The sequence below is a fragment of the Zonotrichia albicollis genome, chromosome 1, assembly GCF_047830755.1.
Source record: "Zonotrichia albicollis isolate bZonAlb1 chromosome 1, bZonAlb1.hap1, whole genome shotgun sequence".
Lineage (NCBI taxonomy): Eukaryota > Metazoa > Chordata > Aves > Passeriformes > Passerellidae > Zonotrichia > Zonotrichia albicollis.
The window spans coordinates 154,966,875-154,983,521 of NC_133819.1; the positions used below are offsets into that span (position 1 = coordinate 154,966,875).

Below are 16,647 nucleotides of genomic sequence, written 5' to 3' on the forward strand. Positions count from 1 at the left end.
CATGCTCCACTACCCTCCCCTCACACCCCGCCTCCCAAGATGGCGGCGGCCATGCCGCCTCCCGCCGCCGCTGCCTCACCCTCCTCACCCTCCTCTCCCTCATCTCCGGGCCCTTTTTAACGGCCTCGCTCCCCTCGGGGTTCTCCCGGAGCCTTTGCCGGGCCCCGCCGTGAGGGCGCGGCCATGGACGGGCCGGGCGCGGCGGCGGCGGCGGGCGCGGGGCCCGGTCCCAACAACGTTCCCGCCTTCCTCACCAAACTCTGGACGCTCGTGGAGGATCCCGACACCGACTCCCTGATCTGCTGGAGCCCCGTGAGTACCGGGAATGCGGGGAGGGATCCCCGGGAAGGCGGGGAGGGGCTCTCGACAAGGCCCGGCCCCGTTGAGGCCTGGCCTGGGCCCCGCGGCCCGAGCGGTTCCTGAGGGGAAATTGCCGCGGAAAAAAAAATCTTATTTTTCCCGCTAAAATCCTTCATTTTCCTTGCCAAAAACCCCGCTTTTCCCACGAAAAAAAATCTCATTTTCCTTTCCAAAATTCCCTCATTTTCCCTGCCAAAATCTTCACTTTTCCCGCAAAAAAAATTCTCATTTTCCCTGCCGAAATCTCCACTTTTCCCGTGAAAAAAAATCTCATTTTCCCCTCTAAAATCCTTCATTTTCCTTGCCAAAATTCCATTATTTTCCCCGCCAAAATTCTCATTTTTCCCTGCCAAAATCTCCACTTTTCCCGCAAAAAAAATCTCATTTTCCCCGCTAAAAGCCTTCATTTTCCTTACCAAAATTCCCTCATTTTCCCTGCCGAAATCTCCACTTTTCCCGCGGAACAAAATCTCATTTTCCCCGCTAAAATCCTTCATTTTCCTTACCAAAATTCCCTCATTTTCCCTGCCAAAATTCCCTGTTTTTCCCGAGAAAAAAAAAATCTCATTTTCCTCGCTAAAATCCTTCATTTTCCTTGCCAAAATTCCCTAAAATCCTCGCTAAAATCCTTCATTTTACTTACCAAAATTCCCTCATTTTCCCTGCCAAAATTCCCTATTTTTCCCGCGAAAAAAATCTCATTTTCCCCGCCAAAATTCCCTCATTTTCCCTACCAAAATTCCCTCTTTTTCCCGCGAAAAAAATCTCATTTTCCCCGCTAAAATCCTTCATTTTCCTTGCCAAAATTCCCTCATTTTCCCTGCCAAAAACCCCGCTTTTCCCACGATAGAAAATCTCATTTTCCTTTCCAAAATTCCCTCGTTTTCCCTGCCAAAATCTCCATTTTTCCCGCGAAAAAAAAATCTCATTTTCCTCGCTAAAATCCTTCTTTTTCCTTACCAAAATTCCCTCTTTTTCCCCGCGAAAAATCTCTCATTTTCCCTGCTAAAATCTCCACTTTTCCCGCGAAAAATCCCTCATTTTCCCTGCCAAAATCTCCACTTTTCCCACGAAAAAAAATCTCATTTTCCCCGCGAAAAATTCCTAATTTTTGCTGCCAAAATTCCCCCCTTTTCCCACAAAAAAAAATCTAATTTTCTTACGAAAAAAATCTCTCATTTTCCCTGCGAAAATTTCCTCATTTTCCTTCCCAAAATCCCTCATTTTCCCGCAAAAAAATCCCACTTTTTCCGTGAAAATTCCCTCATTTTTCCCCGAAAATTTTCTCATTTTCCCGCTAAAAATCGAAAAACCAAAAATAAATTTAAAAAATCCCAAAGTTAACAAAAAATCCTTAATGCTCCCCCCAAAAATTTCCAAAATTCACCAAAAATCTGCAAAAAATTGGATTTTTTCCAAATTGATCCAGAAATACCAAAAAATCCCCCAAAATCCCAATAAATTCCTGAAAATGATCCAGAAATTCCAAAAAATTCCTCAGAATTTCATAAATCCTCAAAAAATCCAAAAAATTCTCAAAAAAATCTCCAAAAAATCCGGAAAAAGTTTTCTAAATATCCAATCATTTGGCAAAATCCACTAAAAATCTCCCAAAATTAAAATAAATCCAAAAAATCTTGGAAAAAAAGTCCAGAAAAATCCAAAAAATATTCCAGAAAAAATCCTAAAAAAATTCCAAAAATTAATTTTTTTTTTTTTAATTTCAGAAAACTCAAAAAAAATCCAAAATTCTCCAAGAAATACCAAAAAATCCCCCCCAAAATCCCAATAAATTCCTGAAAATGATCCAGAAATTCCAAAAAATTCCCTCAGAATTTCAAAAATCCTCCAAAAAATCCTCAAAAAATCCAAAAAATCCGGAAAAAGTTTTCTAAATATCCAATCATTTTGCAAAATCCACAAAAAATCTCCCAAAATCAAAATAAATCCAAGAAAATCTTGGGAAAAAAGTCCCAGAAAAGTCCAAAAAACCAAAAAATATTCCAGAAGAAATCCTAAAAAATTCCAAAAATTAAATTTTTTTTTAAATTTTACAAAACTCAAAAAAATTTCTAAAATTCTCCAAGAAATACCAAAAAATCCCCCCAAAATCCCAATAAATTCCTGAAAATAATCCAGAAATTCCAAAAAATTCCCTCAGAATTTCAAAAATCCTCCAAAAAATCCTCAAAAAATCCAAAAAAATCCGGAAAAAGTTTTCTAAATATCCAATCATTTTGCAAAATCCACTAAAAATCTCCCAAAATCAAAATAAATCCAAGAAAATCTTGGAAAAAAAGTCCCAGAAAATTCCAAATAACAAATTCCAGAAAAAATCCTAAATAATTCCAAAAATTAAAAATTTTTTTTTTAAATTTCAGAAAACTCAAAAAATTCCAAATTCTCCAAGAAATACCAAAAAAATCCCCCAAAATCCCAATAAATTCCTGAAAATGATCCAGAAATTCCAAAAAATTCCCTCAGAATTTCAAAAATCCTCCAAAAATCCTCCAAAAATTCTCCAAAAAATCCGGAAAAAGTTTTCTAAATATCCAATCATTTTGCAAAATCCCTAAAATCTCCCAAAATCAAAAAAAAATCCAAGAAAATCTTGGAAAAAAAGTCCCAGAAAAGTCCAAAATAACAAAAAAAAAAATTCCAGAAGAAATCCTAAAAAATTCCAAAAATTAAATTTTTTTTTAAAATTTCAGAAAACTCAAAAAATTCCAAAATTCTCCAAGAAATACCAAAAAAGTCCCCCCAAAATCCCAATAAATTCCTGAAAATGATCCAGAAATTCCAAAAAATTCCCTCAGAATTTAAAAAAATCTCCAAAAAATCCAAAAATTCTCCAAAAATCAAGAAAAAGTTTTCTAAATATCCAATCATTTTGTAAAATCCACTAAAAATCTCCCAAAATAAAAAAAAAATCCAAGAAAATCTTGGAAAAAAGTCCAAAAAAGCAAAAAAAAAATTCCAGAAGAAATCCTAAAAAATTCCAAAAATTAAATTTTTTTTTAAAATTTCAGAAAACTCAAAAAAATTCCAAAATTCTCCAAGAAATACCAAAATTTTTCAAAAATTTAAAGTCCCCAAAATTCCAATAAATTCCTGAAAAATATCCAGAAAATTTCCCTCAAAATTCAAAAAAATCCCCCCAAAAATCAGAAAAATTCCAGAAAAATCCCAAAACGCCTCCGGAAGTCTCAAAAAATTCACAAAAATTCTGAATTTTACAAAAAATCTCCAAAAATTCCCTTAAAATCCCCAAAATTTTCTAAAAAATTCACTCTAAAATTCCAGAAAATTCTCTAAAAAATTTTAAAAATTCCACAAAAAACCCATCAAAATAAATTTTAAAAATTCCAGAAAATTCCCCTCAAACCCCAAGAAAAATTGTCCAAAAATCCCTGAAAATTTCCAAAAAATCCGCAAAAATTCACTAAAAATCCCTAAAAATTCCTGAAAAAATCACAGAAAATTTAAAAAATCTCCGAAATCCCCCCAAAAAAGAAAAATCCTCAAAATTCTCAAAAAATCCCCCAAAATTCCCCAAAAACCTGAAAAAAATCCTGAAAAATTTTCCCAAAAAATCCCCAAACTTTCACAAAAATCTCCCCAGAAAATTTTCCGAAATTCCCTAAAAAATCCTCAAAATTTCTGAAAAATTAAAAACAAAATCCCCAAAAATTCCTGAAAAAAATTGAGAAAATTCAAAAAAAATTTAAAAATCCAAATAAGTCTCAGAAAATTTTCCAGAAATTCCAAAAAACTTCCAAACATTCGAAAAAAGCCAATTCCTAAATGATAAAATTATTCCCAAATCCCTAAAAATTTCCTTCAAGTTAAAAAAGAAGAAAAAAAATCCTTAGAAAATTCACCAAAAATTTCAAAATAATTCCAAAAAATCCTTCAAGATTTCAAGAAATCTCCCAAATTAACAAAAATTTCCCAAAAATTTCTGAACATTCTCCAAAGAATGCCCCCAAAAATTGTAAAAGTCCCCAAAAATTCTGAAAAATTGTAAAAATTTCAATTTTTTTCCTGATTTTTCCCAAAATTTCTGATTGATTTCCCAGAAAAATCCCCTAAAATTCCACAAAAAATCTCCAAAAATTCACCAAAACCCTTCAGTCAATATCCCATAATTTTGCAAAATCCCCTAAAAATCTCCCCAAATAAACAAAACTTTCCCAAAACCAAAAGAAAATCCAAGAAAAAACCCCAAAAATTCTAAAAAACCAAAAAAAAATCCAGAAGAAATCTTTAAAAATTCCAAAGAATTTTAGAAAAGTTTAGAAAATTCCCAGAAAAATTCAAAAGTTCTCAAAAAAATACAAAAAACCCCCCAAAAATATAAAAAAAATTCCTTAAAATCCTTCAAAAATTCCCCAAAAATCCTTAGAAATTCTGATTTTTTTCCTAATTTTTTCCAAAACTTCCAATTCTTTTCCTATTTTTTTCCCAAAATTTTGATTTTTCCTAATTTTTTCCAAAAACTTCAGATTTTTTTTCCTCATTTTTTCCAAAAATTCCATTTTTTTTCCTAATTTTTTCCAAAAAATCTGATTTTTTTCCTATTTTTTCCCAAAAATTCTGATTTTTTTCCTCATTTTTTCCCAAAAAAATCCTCAAAAAATTCTAAAAAAATCCTCAAAAAATTCCTAAAAATTCCAGGTAATTTTAAAAAAAAAAAAAATCCGTAAAATTTCCAAAAAATCTCTCAGAAATTCCCCGAAATTCACCAAAAAATCCCTAGAAATTCCGATTTTTTTCCAATTTTTTCCAAAAATTCCGATTTTTTTTCCTAATTCTTTCCAAAAATTCCAATTTTTTCCCTAATTTTTCCCAAAATTCTGATTTTCCCCCTTTCAGAGCGGGAGCAGCTTCCACGTGTTTGAGCAGGGCCAGTTCTCCAAAATCCCCAAATTCTGGAAAATTCCCAAAAATTCCAAAAACCTAAAACATCAAAAAGCCTGAAAAAAATCTCAAAATACTTCCCAAAAATTGCTAAAAAATTCTAAAAAAATCCTCAAAAAATTCTGAAAAAAATCCTCAAAAATTCTAAAAAAATCCTGAAAAAATCCTGAAAAAATTCTAAAAAAAATCCTCAAAAATTCTAAAAAAAATCCTCAGAAATTCTAAAAAAACTCCTCCACAAATTCCTATTTTATTCTTAAAAATTTCAGATTATTTTTTAAAAAAAAGCCATAAAATTTCCAAAAAATCTCTCAGAAATTCCCCAAAATTCCCCCAAAATTCACCAAAAATCCCCCAAAATTCAGATTTTTTCCATTTTTTTCCCAAAATTCCAATTTTTCCTAATTTTTCCCCAAAATTCTGATTTTTCCCCCTTTCAGAGCGGGAGCAGCTTCCACGTGTTTGACCAGGGCCAGTTCTCCAAGGAGGTTCTGCCCAAGTACTTCAAGCACAACAACATGGCCAGCTTTGTCAGACAGCTCAACATGTGTGAGTAAAATCTGGGAATTTTGGGAAATTTGGGAATGTTGGGAATGTTGGGAATTGGATTTGGCAGGTAGGGAAAATATGGGAGGGAAAAATGCAAAAAATCCGGGAAAAAATCAGTGAAAATTGCAGGAAAAAATGGGAAAAATCTGGGATTAAATGGGAAAAATATAGGAAAAAATTCCCTTTTTTTCGCAGGAAAAATCCGGGAAAAAATCAGTGAAAAAATGGGAATAAATGGGGAAAAATGCAGGAAAATATGGGAAAAATCTGGGAATAAATGGAAAAAATCCAGGGAAAAAATCCCATTTTTTTCCCAGGAAAAATCCGGGAATAAATGGGAAAAAAATCTGGGAATAAATGGGAAAAAACCCATGAGAAAAACTGGGAAAAAATCAGAGAAAAAATGGGAATAAATGGGGAAAAAATAAAAAAAAAATCTGGGAATAAATGGGAAAAATCCATGAAAAAAATGCAAAAAATCCGGGAAAAAATGGGAAAAATCAGTGAAAAAATGCAGGGAAAAATTGGAAAAATTTGGGAATAAATCTGGGAATAAATGGGAAAAATACAGGGAAAAAATTCCCTTTTTTCCCAGAAAAAATCCTGGAATAAATGGGCAAAAATCAAAAAAAATCTGGGAATAAATGGAAAAAAAACTGGGAATAAATGGAATTCTGGGAATTTGGGAATCAGCTTCGTCAGACAGCTCAACATGTGTGAGTAAAATCCGGGAATTTTGGGAAATTTGGGAATGTTGGGAATTGGATTTGGCAGGTAGGGAAAATATGGGAGGGAGAAATGCAAAAAATCCGGGAAAAAATCAGTGAAAAATGGGGAAAATACAGGGAAAAAATCCAATTTTTTTCCCAGAAAAACTTGGGAAAAAATGGGAAAAAATCAGTGAAAAAATGGGAATAAAATGGAAAAAAATGGGAATAAATGGGGAAAAAATGCAGGAAAAAATGGGAAAAATCCGGTAATAAATGGGAAAAAATTGAAAAAATCTGGTATTAAATGGGAAAAAACCCATGAGAAAAAACCCAGGAAAAAATGGGAAAAATCAGAGAAAAAATGGGAATAAATGGGGAAAAATGCAGGAAAAAATGGGAAAAATCTGGGAATAAATCTGGGATTAAAAGTGAAAAATACAGGGAAAAAATCCAGGAATAAATGGGAAAAAATTGGAAAAAAATCTGGGAATAAATGGAAAAAAAATGGGAATAAATGGAATTCTGGGAATTCGGGAATCAGCTTTGTCAGACAGCTCAACATGTGTGAGTAAAAATCCGGGAATTTTGGGAAATTGGGAATGTTGGGAATGTTGGGAATTAGGTTTGGCAGGTAGGGAAAATAGGGGAGGGAAAAATGCAAAAAATCCGGGAAAAAATCAGTGAAAAATGCAGGAAAAATGGGGAAAATGCAGGGAAAAAATCCAATTTTTTCCCAGAAAAACTTGGGAAAAAATGGGAAAAAATCTGGGAATAAATGGGGGAAAAATGCAGGAAAAAATGGGGAAAAATCTGGGAATAAATGGTGAAAAATCAGGGAATAAGTCTGGGACTAAATGGGAAAAATACGGGGGAAAAATTCCCTTTTATCCCCATTTATTCCCAGAAAAAATCCGCGAATAAATGGGGAAAAATGGAAAAAAAATCTGGGAATAAATGGGAACAATACAGGGAAAAAATCCAGGAATGAATGGGAAAAATTGAAAAAAATCTGGGAATAAAATGGAAAAAACTGGGACTAAATGGAATTCTGGGAATTTGGGAATCAGCTTCGTCCGGCAGCTCAACATGTGTGAGTAAAAATCCCTAAAATCCAGGAAAAATGGGAATGTTGGGAATTTGGGAATTCATCTTGGAAGGTAGGGAAAATATGGGAGGGAAAAATGCAAAAAATCCGGGAAAAAATCAGTGAAAAATGGGAAAAAATGGGAAAAATCTGGGAATAAATGGGGGAAAATACAGGGAAAAAATCCAATTTTTTCCCAGAAAAACTCGGGAATAAATGGGAAAAAAATCTGGGAATAAATGGGAAAAAATCAGTGAAAAAAAGGGGAATAAATGGGGAAAAATCTGGGAATAAATGGGAAAAATCCAGGGAAAAAATTCCCTTTTTTTCCCTTTTATTCCCAGGAAAAACCTGGGAAAAAATGGGAAAAAATCCATGAAAAAAAATGGGAAAAAAATCAGTGAAAAAATGGGAATAAATGGGGAGAAAATGCAGGAAAAAATGGGAAAAGTCTGGGAAAAATTTGGAAAAAAATCTGGGAATGAATGGGAAAAAATTGGAAAAAAATCTGGGAATAAATGGAAAAAAATGGGAATAAATGGAATTCTGGGAATTTGGGAATCAGCTTCGTCAGACAGCTCAACATGTGTGAGTAAAATCCGGGAATTTTGGGAAATTTGGGAATGTTGGGAATTAGGTTTGGCAGGTAGGGAAAATATGGGAGGGAAAAATGCAAAAAATCCGGGAAAAAATGGGAAAAAATCAGTGAAAAAATGGGAATAAATGGGAATAAATGGGGGAAAAATCTGCAAATAAATGGGGAAAAAATGGGGAAAATGTGGGAAAAAAATCTGGGAATAAATGGGGAAAAATGCAGGAAAAAATGAGAAAAGTCTGGGAATAAATCTGGGAATAAAGGGGAAAAATACAGGGAAAAAATCCAGGAATAAATGGGAAAAAATTGGAAAAAAATCTGGGAATAAATGGGAAAAAATAGGAAAAAATCTGGGAATAAATGGGAAAAAATCCATGAAAAAAATGCAAAAAATCCGGGAAAAAATCAGTGAAAAGTGGGAATAAATGGGAATCAGCTTTGTCAGGCAGCTCAACATGTGTGAGTAAAATCTGGGAATTTTGGGAAATTTGGGAATGTTGGGAATGTTGGGAATTGGGTTTGGCAGGTAGGGAAAATATGGGAGGGAAAAATGCAAAAAATCCGGGAAAAAATCAGTGAAAAATGGGAAAAAATGGGAAAAATCTGGAAATAAATGGGGGAAAATACAGGGAAAAAATCCAATTTTTTCCCAGAAAAACTTGGGAGTAAATGGGAAAAAAATCTGGGAATAAATGGGAAAAAATCAGTGAAAAAATCCGGGAATAAATGGGGAGGAAATGCAGGAAAAAATGGGAAAAGTCTGGGAAAAATTTGGGAAAAATACAGGGAAAAAATCCAATTTTTTCCCAGAAAAACCTGGGAATAAATGGGAAAAAAATCGAAAAAAATCTGGGAATAAATGGAAAAAAACTGGGAATAAATGGAATTCTGGGAATTTGGGAATCAGCTTCGTCCGGCAGCTCAACATGTGTAAAATCTGGGAAAAACTGGGAATTTTGGGAGTTGGGATTGGGCTGGGATCTGATCCCATCAACCCCACAATTCCCAGATTTCCTTCCCAAATTCCCAGTTTTTCCCCTTTTTTTTTCCCATTTTTTCCCATTTTTTCCAATTATATTCCCATTTTTCCCCCATTTTTTCCCAAATTTTTCCCCATTTTTCTTCCAATTATTTTCCAATTTTTCCCAATTTTTTCCCATTTTTTTCCAATTTTTCCCCCAATTTTTCCCCATTTTTTCCTTTTTTTTTCGATTTTTTCCCTTTTGCCCCCATTTTTTCTCCATTTTTTCCCCATTTTTTTCCCCATTTTTTACTCAGCCTCCACCAGGTGGTGCCAAAATCCCAAAATTCCAGGGGGATTCCCAATCCCAGGGAGGAATTTTCCTTTTTTTCCTGCATTTTTCCCCTTTTTTTCCTGCATTTTTCCCCTTTTTTTCCTGTTTTTTTTTTCCCATTTTTTTCCTGCATTCCCCCCTTTTTTTCAGGATTTGTTCCCTTTTTTCCCCAATTTCCCCCCTTTTTTTTCGTGGATTTTCCCCCTTTTTTTTTGGATTTTTCTCCCATTTTTTCCTGGATTTTTCCCCATTTATTCCTATTTATTCCTGGATTTTTTCCAATTTTTTTCTCTCTTTTTCCAGATTTTTTCCCCAGATTTTTTCCTTTAGTCCCCACTTATTCCAGTTTATTCCCATTTTTATTCCCATTTTCCCCCGGATTTTTGCCTGACTCTTTCCCATTTATTCCCATTTTTTCCCCAATTTTTTCCCCATATTTTCCCAATTTATTTCCCAATTTATTCCCCATATTTTGTCCCAACTTATTCCCAATTTCCCCATATTTTTTCCCATTTTTTCCCAATTTATTCCCCATTTTTCCGAATTAATTTCCAATTTTTCCCAATTTTTTCCCCATATTTTCCCCAGTTTATTCCCCATATTTTCCCCAATTTATTCCCAATTTTTTCCTAATTTATTCCCCGTATTTTCTCAATTTTCCTCATATTTTTCCTCTATTTTCTCCAATTTATTCCCAATTTATTCCCCATATTTTTCCCAATTTATTCCCAATTTCCCCCATATTTTTTCCATATTTTCCCCAGTTTTTCCCAATTTATTCCCATATTTTTCCCATAGTTTTCCCATATTTTTCCCAATTTTCCCCAATTTTTCCCCCATATTTTTTCTCCTATTTTCCCCAACTTATTGCCCATTTTTTTCCCAATTTATTCCTCATGTTTTTTTCCTATTTCCCAATTTATTCCCCATATTTTCCCCATTTTTTCCCAATTTACTCTCCATAGTTTCCCCAATTTATTCCCAATTTTCCCGACTTATTCCCCATATTTTTCCCAGGTTTTTCCCAATTTATTCCCCATTTTCCCCCAATTTATTCCCCATATTTTCTCCAATTTATTCCCAATTTTTCCCATATTTTCCCCATATTTTTCCCAACGTATTCCACATTTTTTCCACATTTATTCCCCATATTTTCCCCAATTTATTCCCAATTTTCCCCAATTTATTCCCAATTTATTCCCAATTTTCCCCGTATTTCTCCCCCATATTTTCCCAATTTTCCCCATATTTTTCCCATTTTTTCTCCAATTTATTCCAAATTTTCCCCATATTTCCCCCAATTTATTCCCCATTTTTTTCCCAATTTATTCCAAATTTTCCCCATGTTTCCCCCTATTTTCCCCAATTTATTCCCCCTATTTCCCCAGTTTATTCCCCTTATTTTCCCCAAATTTTTCCCCCATATTTTCCCAGTTTATTCCCCATATTTTCCCCATATTTCCCCAATTTATTCCCAATTTATTCCCTATATTTTCCCCATATTTTTCCCAATTTATTCCCAATTTTCCCCATATTTTTCCCCCATATTTTCCCAATTTATTCCAAATTTTCCCCATATTTTTTCCCATTTATTCCCCATATTTTTCCCATTTTTTCTCCAATTTATTCCAATATTTTTCCCCAATATTTCCCCAATTGATTCCCAATTTTCCCCATATTTTCCCCAATTTTCCCCATATTTTCCCCCTATTTTCCCCATATTTTCCCAATTTATTCCCATATTTTCCCCACATATTTTCCCATTTATTCCCCATATTTTCCCCAATTTATCCCCAATTTTCCCCATATTTTCCCCCATATTTTTTCCCCTACTTTACCCAATTTATTCCAAATTTCCCCCATATTTTCCCCGTGTTTTCCCCCAATTTTCCCCAATTTATTCCCCATTTTTTCCCCTATTTGTTCTCAATTTTCCCCATATTTTTTCCCGTATTTTCCCCAATTTATTCCCCATATTTTTCCCATATATTGCCCATATTTTCCCCATATTTTTCCCAGCGTATTCCACATTTTTTCCACATTTATTCCCCATTTTTTTCCTATTTATTCCCAATTTTTCCCCGTATTTTCCCCATATTTTTCCCAATTTATTCCCCATATTTTCCCCAATATTTCCCCAATTTATTCCCCAATTTCCCCATATTTTTCCCCTATTTTCCCCAATTTATTCCAGTATTTTCCTTCATATTTTCCCCCTTTATTCCCCATATTTTCCCCTATTTTCCCCAATTTATTCCCAATTTCCCCCATCTTTTTCCCAATTTATTCTCCATTTTATCCCCATATTTTCCCAATTTATTCCAAATTTATTCCAAATTTATTCCTAATATTTTTCCGGATTTATTCCCAATTTATTCCAAATTTTCCCCATATTTTTCCCCAATTTATTCCCAATTTTCCCCAATTTATTCCCCATATTTTCCCCAATTTATTCCTAATTTTCCCCATATTTTTTCCTCTATTTTCCCCAAATTTTTTCCCATTTTTTCCCATTTATTTCCCATATTTTTACCAATTTATTCCCCATTTTTTTCCTATTTATTTCCAATTTTTCCCATATTTTTTCCCCTATTTTCCCCAATTTATTCCTAATTTTCCTCATATTTTTCCCATTTTTTCCCCAATTTATTCCCAATTTTCCCCATATTTTTCCCCCATATTTCCCACAATTTTCTCCATTTTTTTCCCCATTTATTCCCCATATTTTCCCCAATTTATTCCCAATTTCCCCCATATTTTCCCCAATATATTCCCCATATTTTCCCCAGTTTATTCCCATTTTTTCCCCAAATTTCCCCAATTTATTCCCAATTTTCCCCATATTTTCCCCAGTTTATTCCTAATTTTCCCCATATTTTCCCCAATTTATTCTCCATTTTTTCCCAATTTATTCCAATATTTTCCCCAATTTATTCCTAAATTTTCCCATATTTTTTCTCCAATTTTCCCCATATTTTCCCCAATATTTCCCCAATATTTCCCCAATTTATTCGCATTTTTTCCCCAAATTTCCCCAATTTTTCCCAATTTATTCCCCATATTTTCCCCAATTTATTCCCAATTTTTCCCCAATTTATCCCAATATTTATTCCCAATATTCCCCATTTCCAGACGGCTTCCGGAAGGTGGTGCACATCGAGCAGGGCGGGCTGGTGAAGCCGGACCGGGACGACACCGAATTCCAGCACCCGTTCTTCCTGCGCGGCCACGAGCAGCTCCTCGAGAACATCAAGAGGAAAGTCACCAATGTGAGTCTGGGTTCTGGAATTTTCCATCAAAAATCCAGAAATTTCCAGGAAAAATCCAAAAATTTCCATGAAAAATGCCGAAATTTTGGTGAAAAAATTCGAATTTTCCATTAAAAAAATCAGAATTTTCCATAAAATAATAGTCAGGATCCATTCAAAATTCACCATTTTCCATGAAAAAAATCAGAATTTTCCATGAAAAATCCAGGAATTTCCATTCAAAAATTCACAATTTCCCATAAAAAAATCTGAATTTTCCATTCAAAATTCACAATTTTCCACGAAAAATCCAGAAATTTCCATGAGAAATCCAGAAATTTCCATGAAAAATTCACAATTTTCCATTAAAAACATCAGAATTTTCCATGAAAAAAATTCAGAATTTTCCATAAAATAATAGTCAGGATCCATTCAAAATTCACCATTTTCCATGAAAAAAATCAGAAATTACCATGATAAAATGAGGCAGAAATCAGTTAAAAATTAAAGAATAAAAATTCAGAAATTTCCCTGAAAAAATCAGAATTTTCCATGAAAAAATCCTGAAGTTTTGGTGAAAAAATCCGAATTTTTCATGAAAAAATCACAATTTTCCATGATAAAATGAGGCAGAAATCAGTTAAAAATTAAAGATAAAAAATTCAGCGTTTTCCATGGAAAAATCCGAATTTTTTAATGAAAAATCCCAACATTTTCCATGAAAAATTCAGAATTTCCCCCAAGTCTCAATTCCAGAGATTTCCATTAAAAATTCAGGATTTTCCATGGTAAAATGAGGCAAAAATCAGTTAAAAATTAAAGATAAAAAATTCAGAATTTTTAATGGAAAAATCAGAATTTTCCATGAAAAATACCGAAATTTTGGTGAAAAAATCCGAATTTTCCATAGAAACCAGGGCGGGAGCAGCTGCTCGAGAACATCAAGAGGAAAGTTACTAATGTGAGGCACATTCCAGAAATTTCCATCAAAAAATCCGGAATTTTCCAGGAAAAATCCAAAAATTTCCATGAAAAATACCGAAATTTTGGTGAAAAAATCCGAATTTTCCGTGAAAAAATCCGAATTTTCCATTCAAAATTCAGAATTTTCCATGATAAAATTGGGCAGAAATCAGTTAAAAATGAAAGAATAAAAATTCAGAATTTTCCATGAAAAAATCAGAATTTTCCATGAAAAACCCAGAATTTTCCATTAAAAAATCACAATTTTCCATTAAAGATCCAGAAATTTCCATGGAAAAATGAGGCAGAAATTAGTTAAAAATTAACGAATAAAAGTCCAGAAATTTCCATGAAAAATCAGAATTTTCCATTAAAAAAATCAGAAATTTCCATGAAAAATACCGAAATTTTGGTGAAAAAATCCGAATTTTCCATGAAAAAATCAGAATTTTCCATACAAACCAGGGCAGGAGCAGCTGCTGGAGAACAAGACAAAGGTCACCAATGTGAGTCTGAGTTCTGGAAATTTCCATGAAAAATCCAGAATTTTCCATGAAAAATCCCGAAATTTTGGTGAAAAAATCCGAATTTTCCATGAAAAAATCCGAATTTTCCGTGAAAAAATCCGAATTTTCCATTCAAAATTCAGAATTTTCCATAGAAACTAGGGCCAGGGAAAAATTCAGGATTTTCCATGAAAAATTCAGGATTTTCCATGAAAAAATCAGAAATTTCCATTCAAAATTCCAGAAATTTCCATGAAAAAGTCAGAAATTTCCATTAAAAAATCACAGTTTTCCATTAAAAATCCAGAAATTTCCATGAAAAAATCAGAATTTTCCATGATAAAATGAGGCAGAAGTCAGTTAAAAATTAAAGATAAAAAATTCAGAATTTTCCATGAAAAAATCCGAATTTTCCGTAGAAACCAGGGCAGGAGCAGCTCCTCGAGAACATCAAGAGGAAGGTCACCAATGTGAGGCACATTCCAGAAGTTTCCAGAAAAATCCGGAAATTTCCAGGAAAAAATCTGAATTTCCGTGAAAAATCCCGAAATTTTGGTGAAAAAATTCGAATTTTCCATGAAAAAATCCGAATTTTTCATTCAAAATTCAGAATTTTCCATAGAAACTAGGGCCAGGGAAAAATTCAGGATTTTCCATGAAAAAGTCAGGATTTTCCATGATAAAATGAGGCAGAAATGAATTAAAAATTAACGAATAAAAATTCAGAATTTTCCATGAAAAATCCAGAAATTTCCATGAAAAAAATCAGAATTTTCCACGATAAAATGAGGCAGAAATCAGTTAAAAATTAAAGATTAAAAATCCAGAAGTTTCCATGAAAAAATCAGAATTGTTCATGAAAAAAATCTGAATTTTTCTTAAAAAAAATTCAGGATTTTCCATGAAAAAATCCCGAAGTTTTGGTGAAAAAATCCGAATTTTCCATGAAAAAATCACAATTTTCCAGGAAAAAATGAGGCAGCAGTCAGTTAAAAATTAAAGATAGAAAATCCAGAAATTTCCAGGAAAAAAGAAGAAATTTCCATGAAAAATTCAGCCAAAAATTATAGATTACAAGTTAGGAATTTTACTTTCAAGATCCAGAGTTTTCCATGAAAAAAATCAAGATTTTCCATGATAAAATGAGGCAGAAGTCAGTTAAAAATTAGCAAATAAAAATTCAGAATTTTCCATGAAAAAATCCAGAAATTTCCATGAAAAAAACCGAAATTTTGGTGAAAAAATCCGAATTTTCCATGAAAAAAATCCGAATTTTCCATAGAAAGCAGGGCAGGAGCAGCTGCTCGAGAACATCAAGAGAAAGGTCACCAATGTGAGTCTGAGTTCTGGAAATTTCCATCAAAAATCCAGAATTTTCCTTTAAAAAATCAGCCAGAAATCAGTTAAAAATTGAAAAATAAAAATCCAGAATTTTCCCTGAAAAATCCAGAAATTTCCATTCAAAATTCACAGTTTTCCATGAAAAAAATCAGAATTTTCCATGAAAAAGTCGGAATTTTCCATGATAAAATAAGGCAGAAGTCAGTTAAAAATTAAAGATAAAAAATTCAGAATTTTCCATGAAAAAATCCCGAAGTTTTGGTGAAAAAATCCCAATTTTCCATGGAAAAATACCGAAGTTTTGGTGAAAAAATCCCAATTTTCCATGAAAAAAATCCGAATTTTCCATGATAAAATGAGGCAGAAATCAGTTAAAAATTAAAGATAAAAAATTCAGAATTTTCCATGAAAAATTCTGAATTTTCCATGAAAATTCCAGAAATTTCCGTGAAAAAAATCAGAATTTTCCATGAAAAATCCCAACATTTTCCATTCAAAATTCAGAATTTCCCCCAAGTCTCAATTCCAGAAATTTCCATAAAAAATTCTCAATTTTCCATGAAAAATCCAGAAATTTCCATGAAAAAAATCAGAATTTTCCATAGAAACCAGGGCAGGAGCAGCTCCTGGAGAACATCAAGAGGAAAGTCACCAATGTGAGTCACATTCCAGAATTTTCCATCAAAAATCCAGAAATTTCCATGAAAAAATCTGGAAATTTCCATGAAAAAATACCGAAATTTTGGTGAAAAAATCCAAATTTTCCATGAAAAAATGAGGATTTTCCATGAAAAAATCCGAGTTTTTCCATGGAAAAATGAGGCAGAAATGAGTTAAAAATTAAGGAATAAATATTCAGAAATTTCCACGAAAAAATCAGAATTTTCCATGAAAAATACCGAAATTTTGGTGAAAAAAATCTGAATTTTCCATAGAAAACAGGGCGGGAGCAGCTGCTCGAGAACATCAAGAGGAAAGTCACTAATGTGAGTCACATTCCAGAAATTTCCATCAAAAATCCAGAAATTTCCAGGAAAAAATACCGAAGTTTCCCTGAAAAATCCCGAAATTTTGGT

The 16,647-nt window shown here is 33.0% G+C and overlaps 1 protein-coding gene across 2 annotated transcripts in view; it reads left to right on the top strand.

Annotated features, from left to right (window-relative positions):
* Nucleotides 1-16,647, top strand: part of HSF1 (heat shock transcription factor 1) — a 62,108-nt gene continuing 45,461 nt past the window's right edge. The window contains exons 1-3 of one of the 2 annotated variants that reach the window (XM_074558578.1): nucleotides 1-312; nucleotides 5,721-5,829; nucleotides 12,646-12,782. In XM_074558578.1, coding sequence (XP_074414679.1) covers nucleotides 184-312; nucleotides 5,721-5,829; nucleotides 12,646-12,782 — 375 coding nt within the window. In that variant the 5' untranslated portion in view covers nucleotides 1-183. The remainder of the gene's footprint in view (nucleotides 313-5,720; nucleotides 5,830-12,645; nucleotides 12,783-16,647) is intronic. The other variant, XM_074558567.1, reaches the window with a different exon arrangement.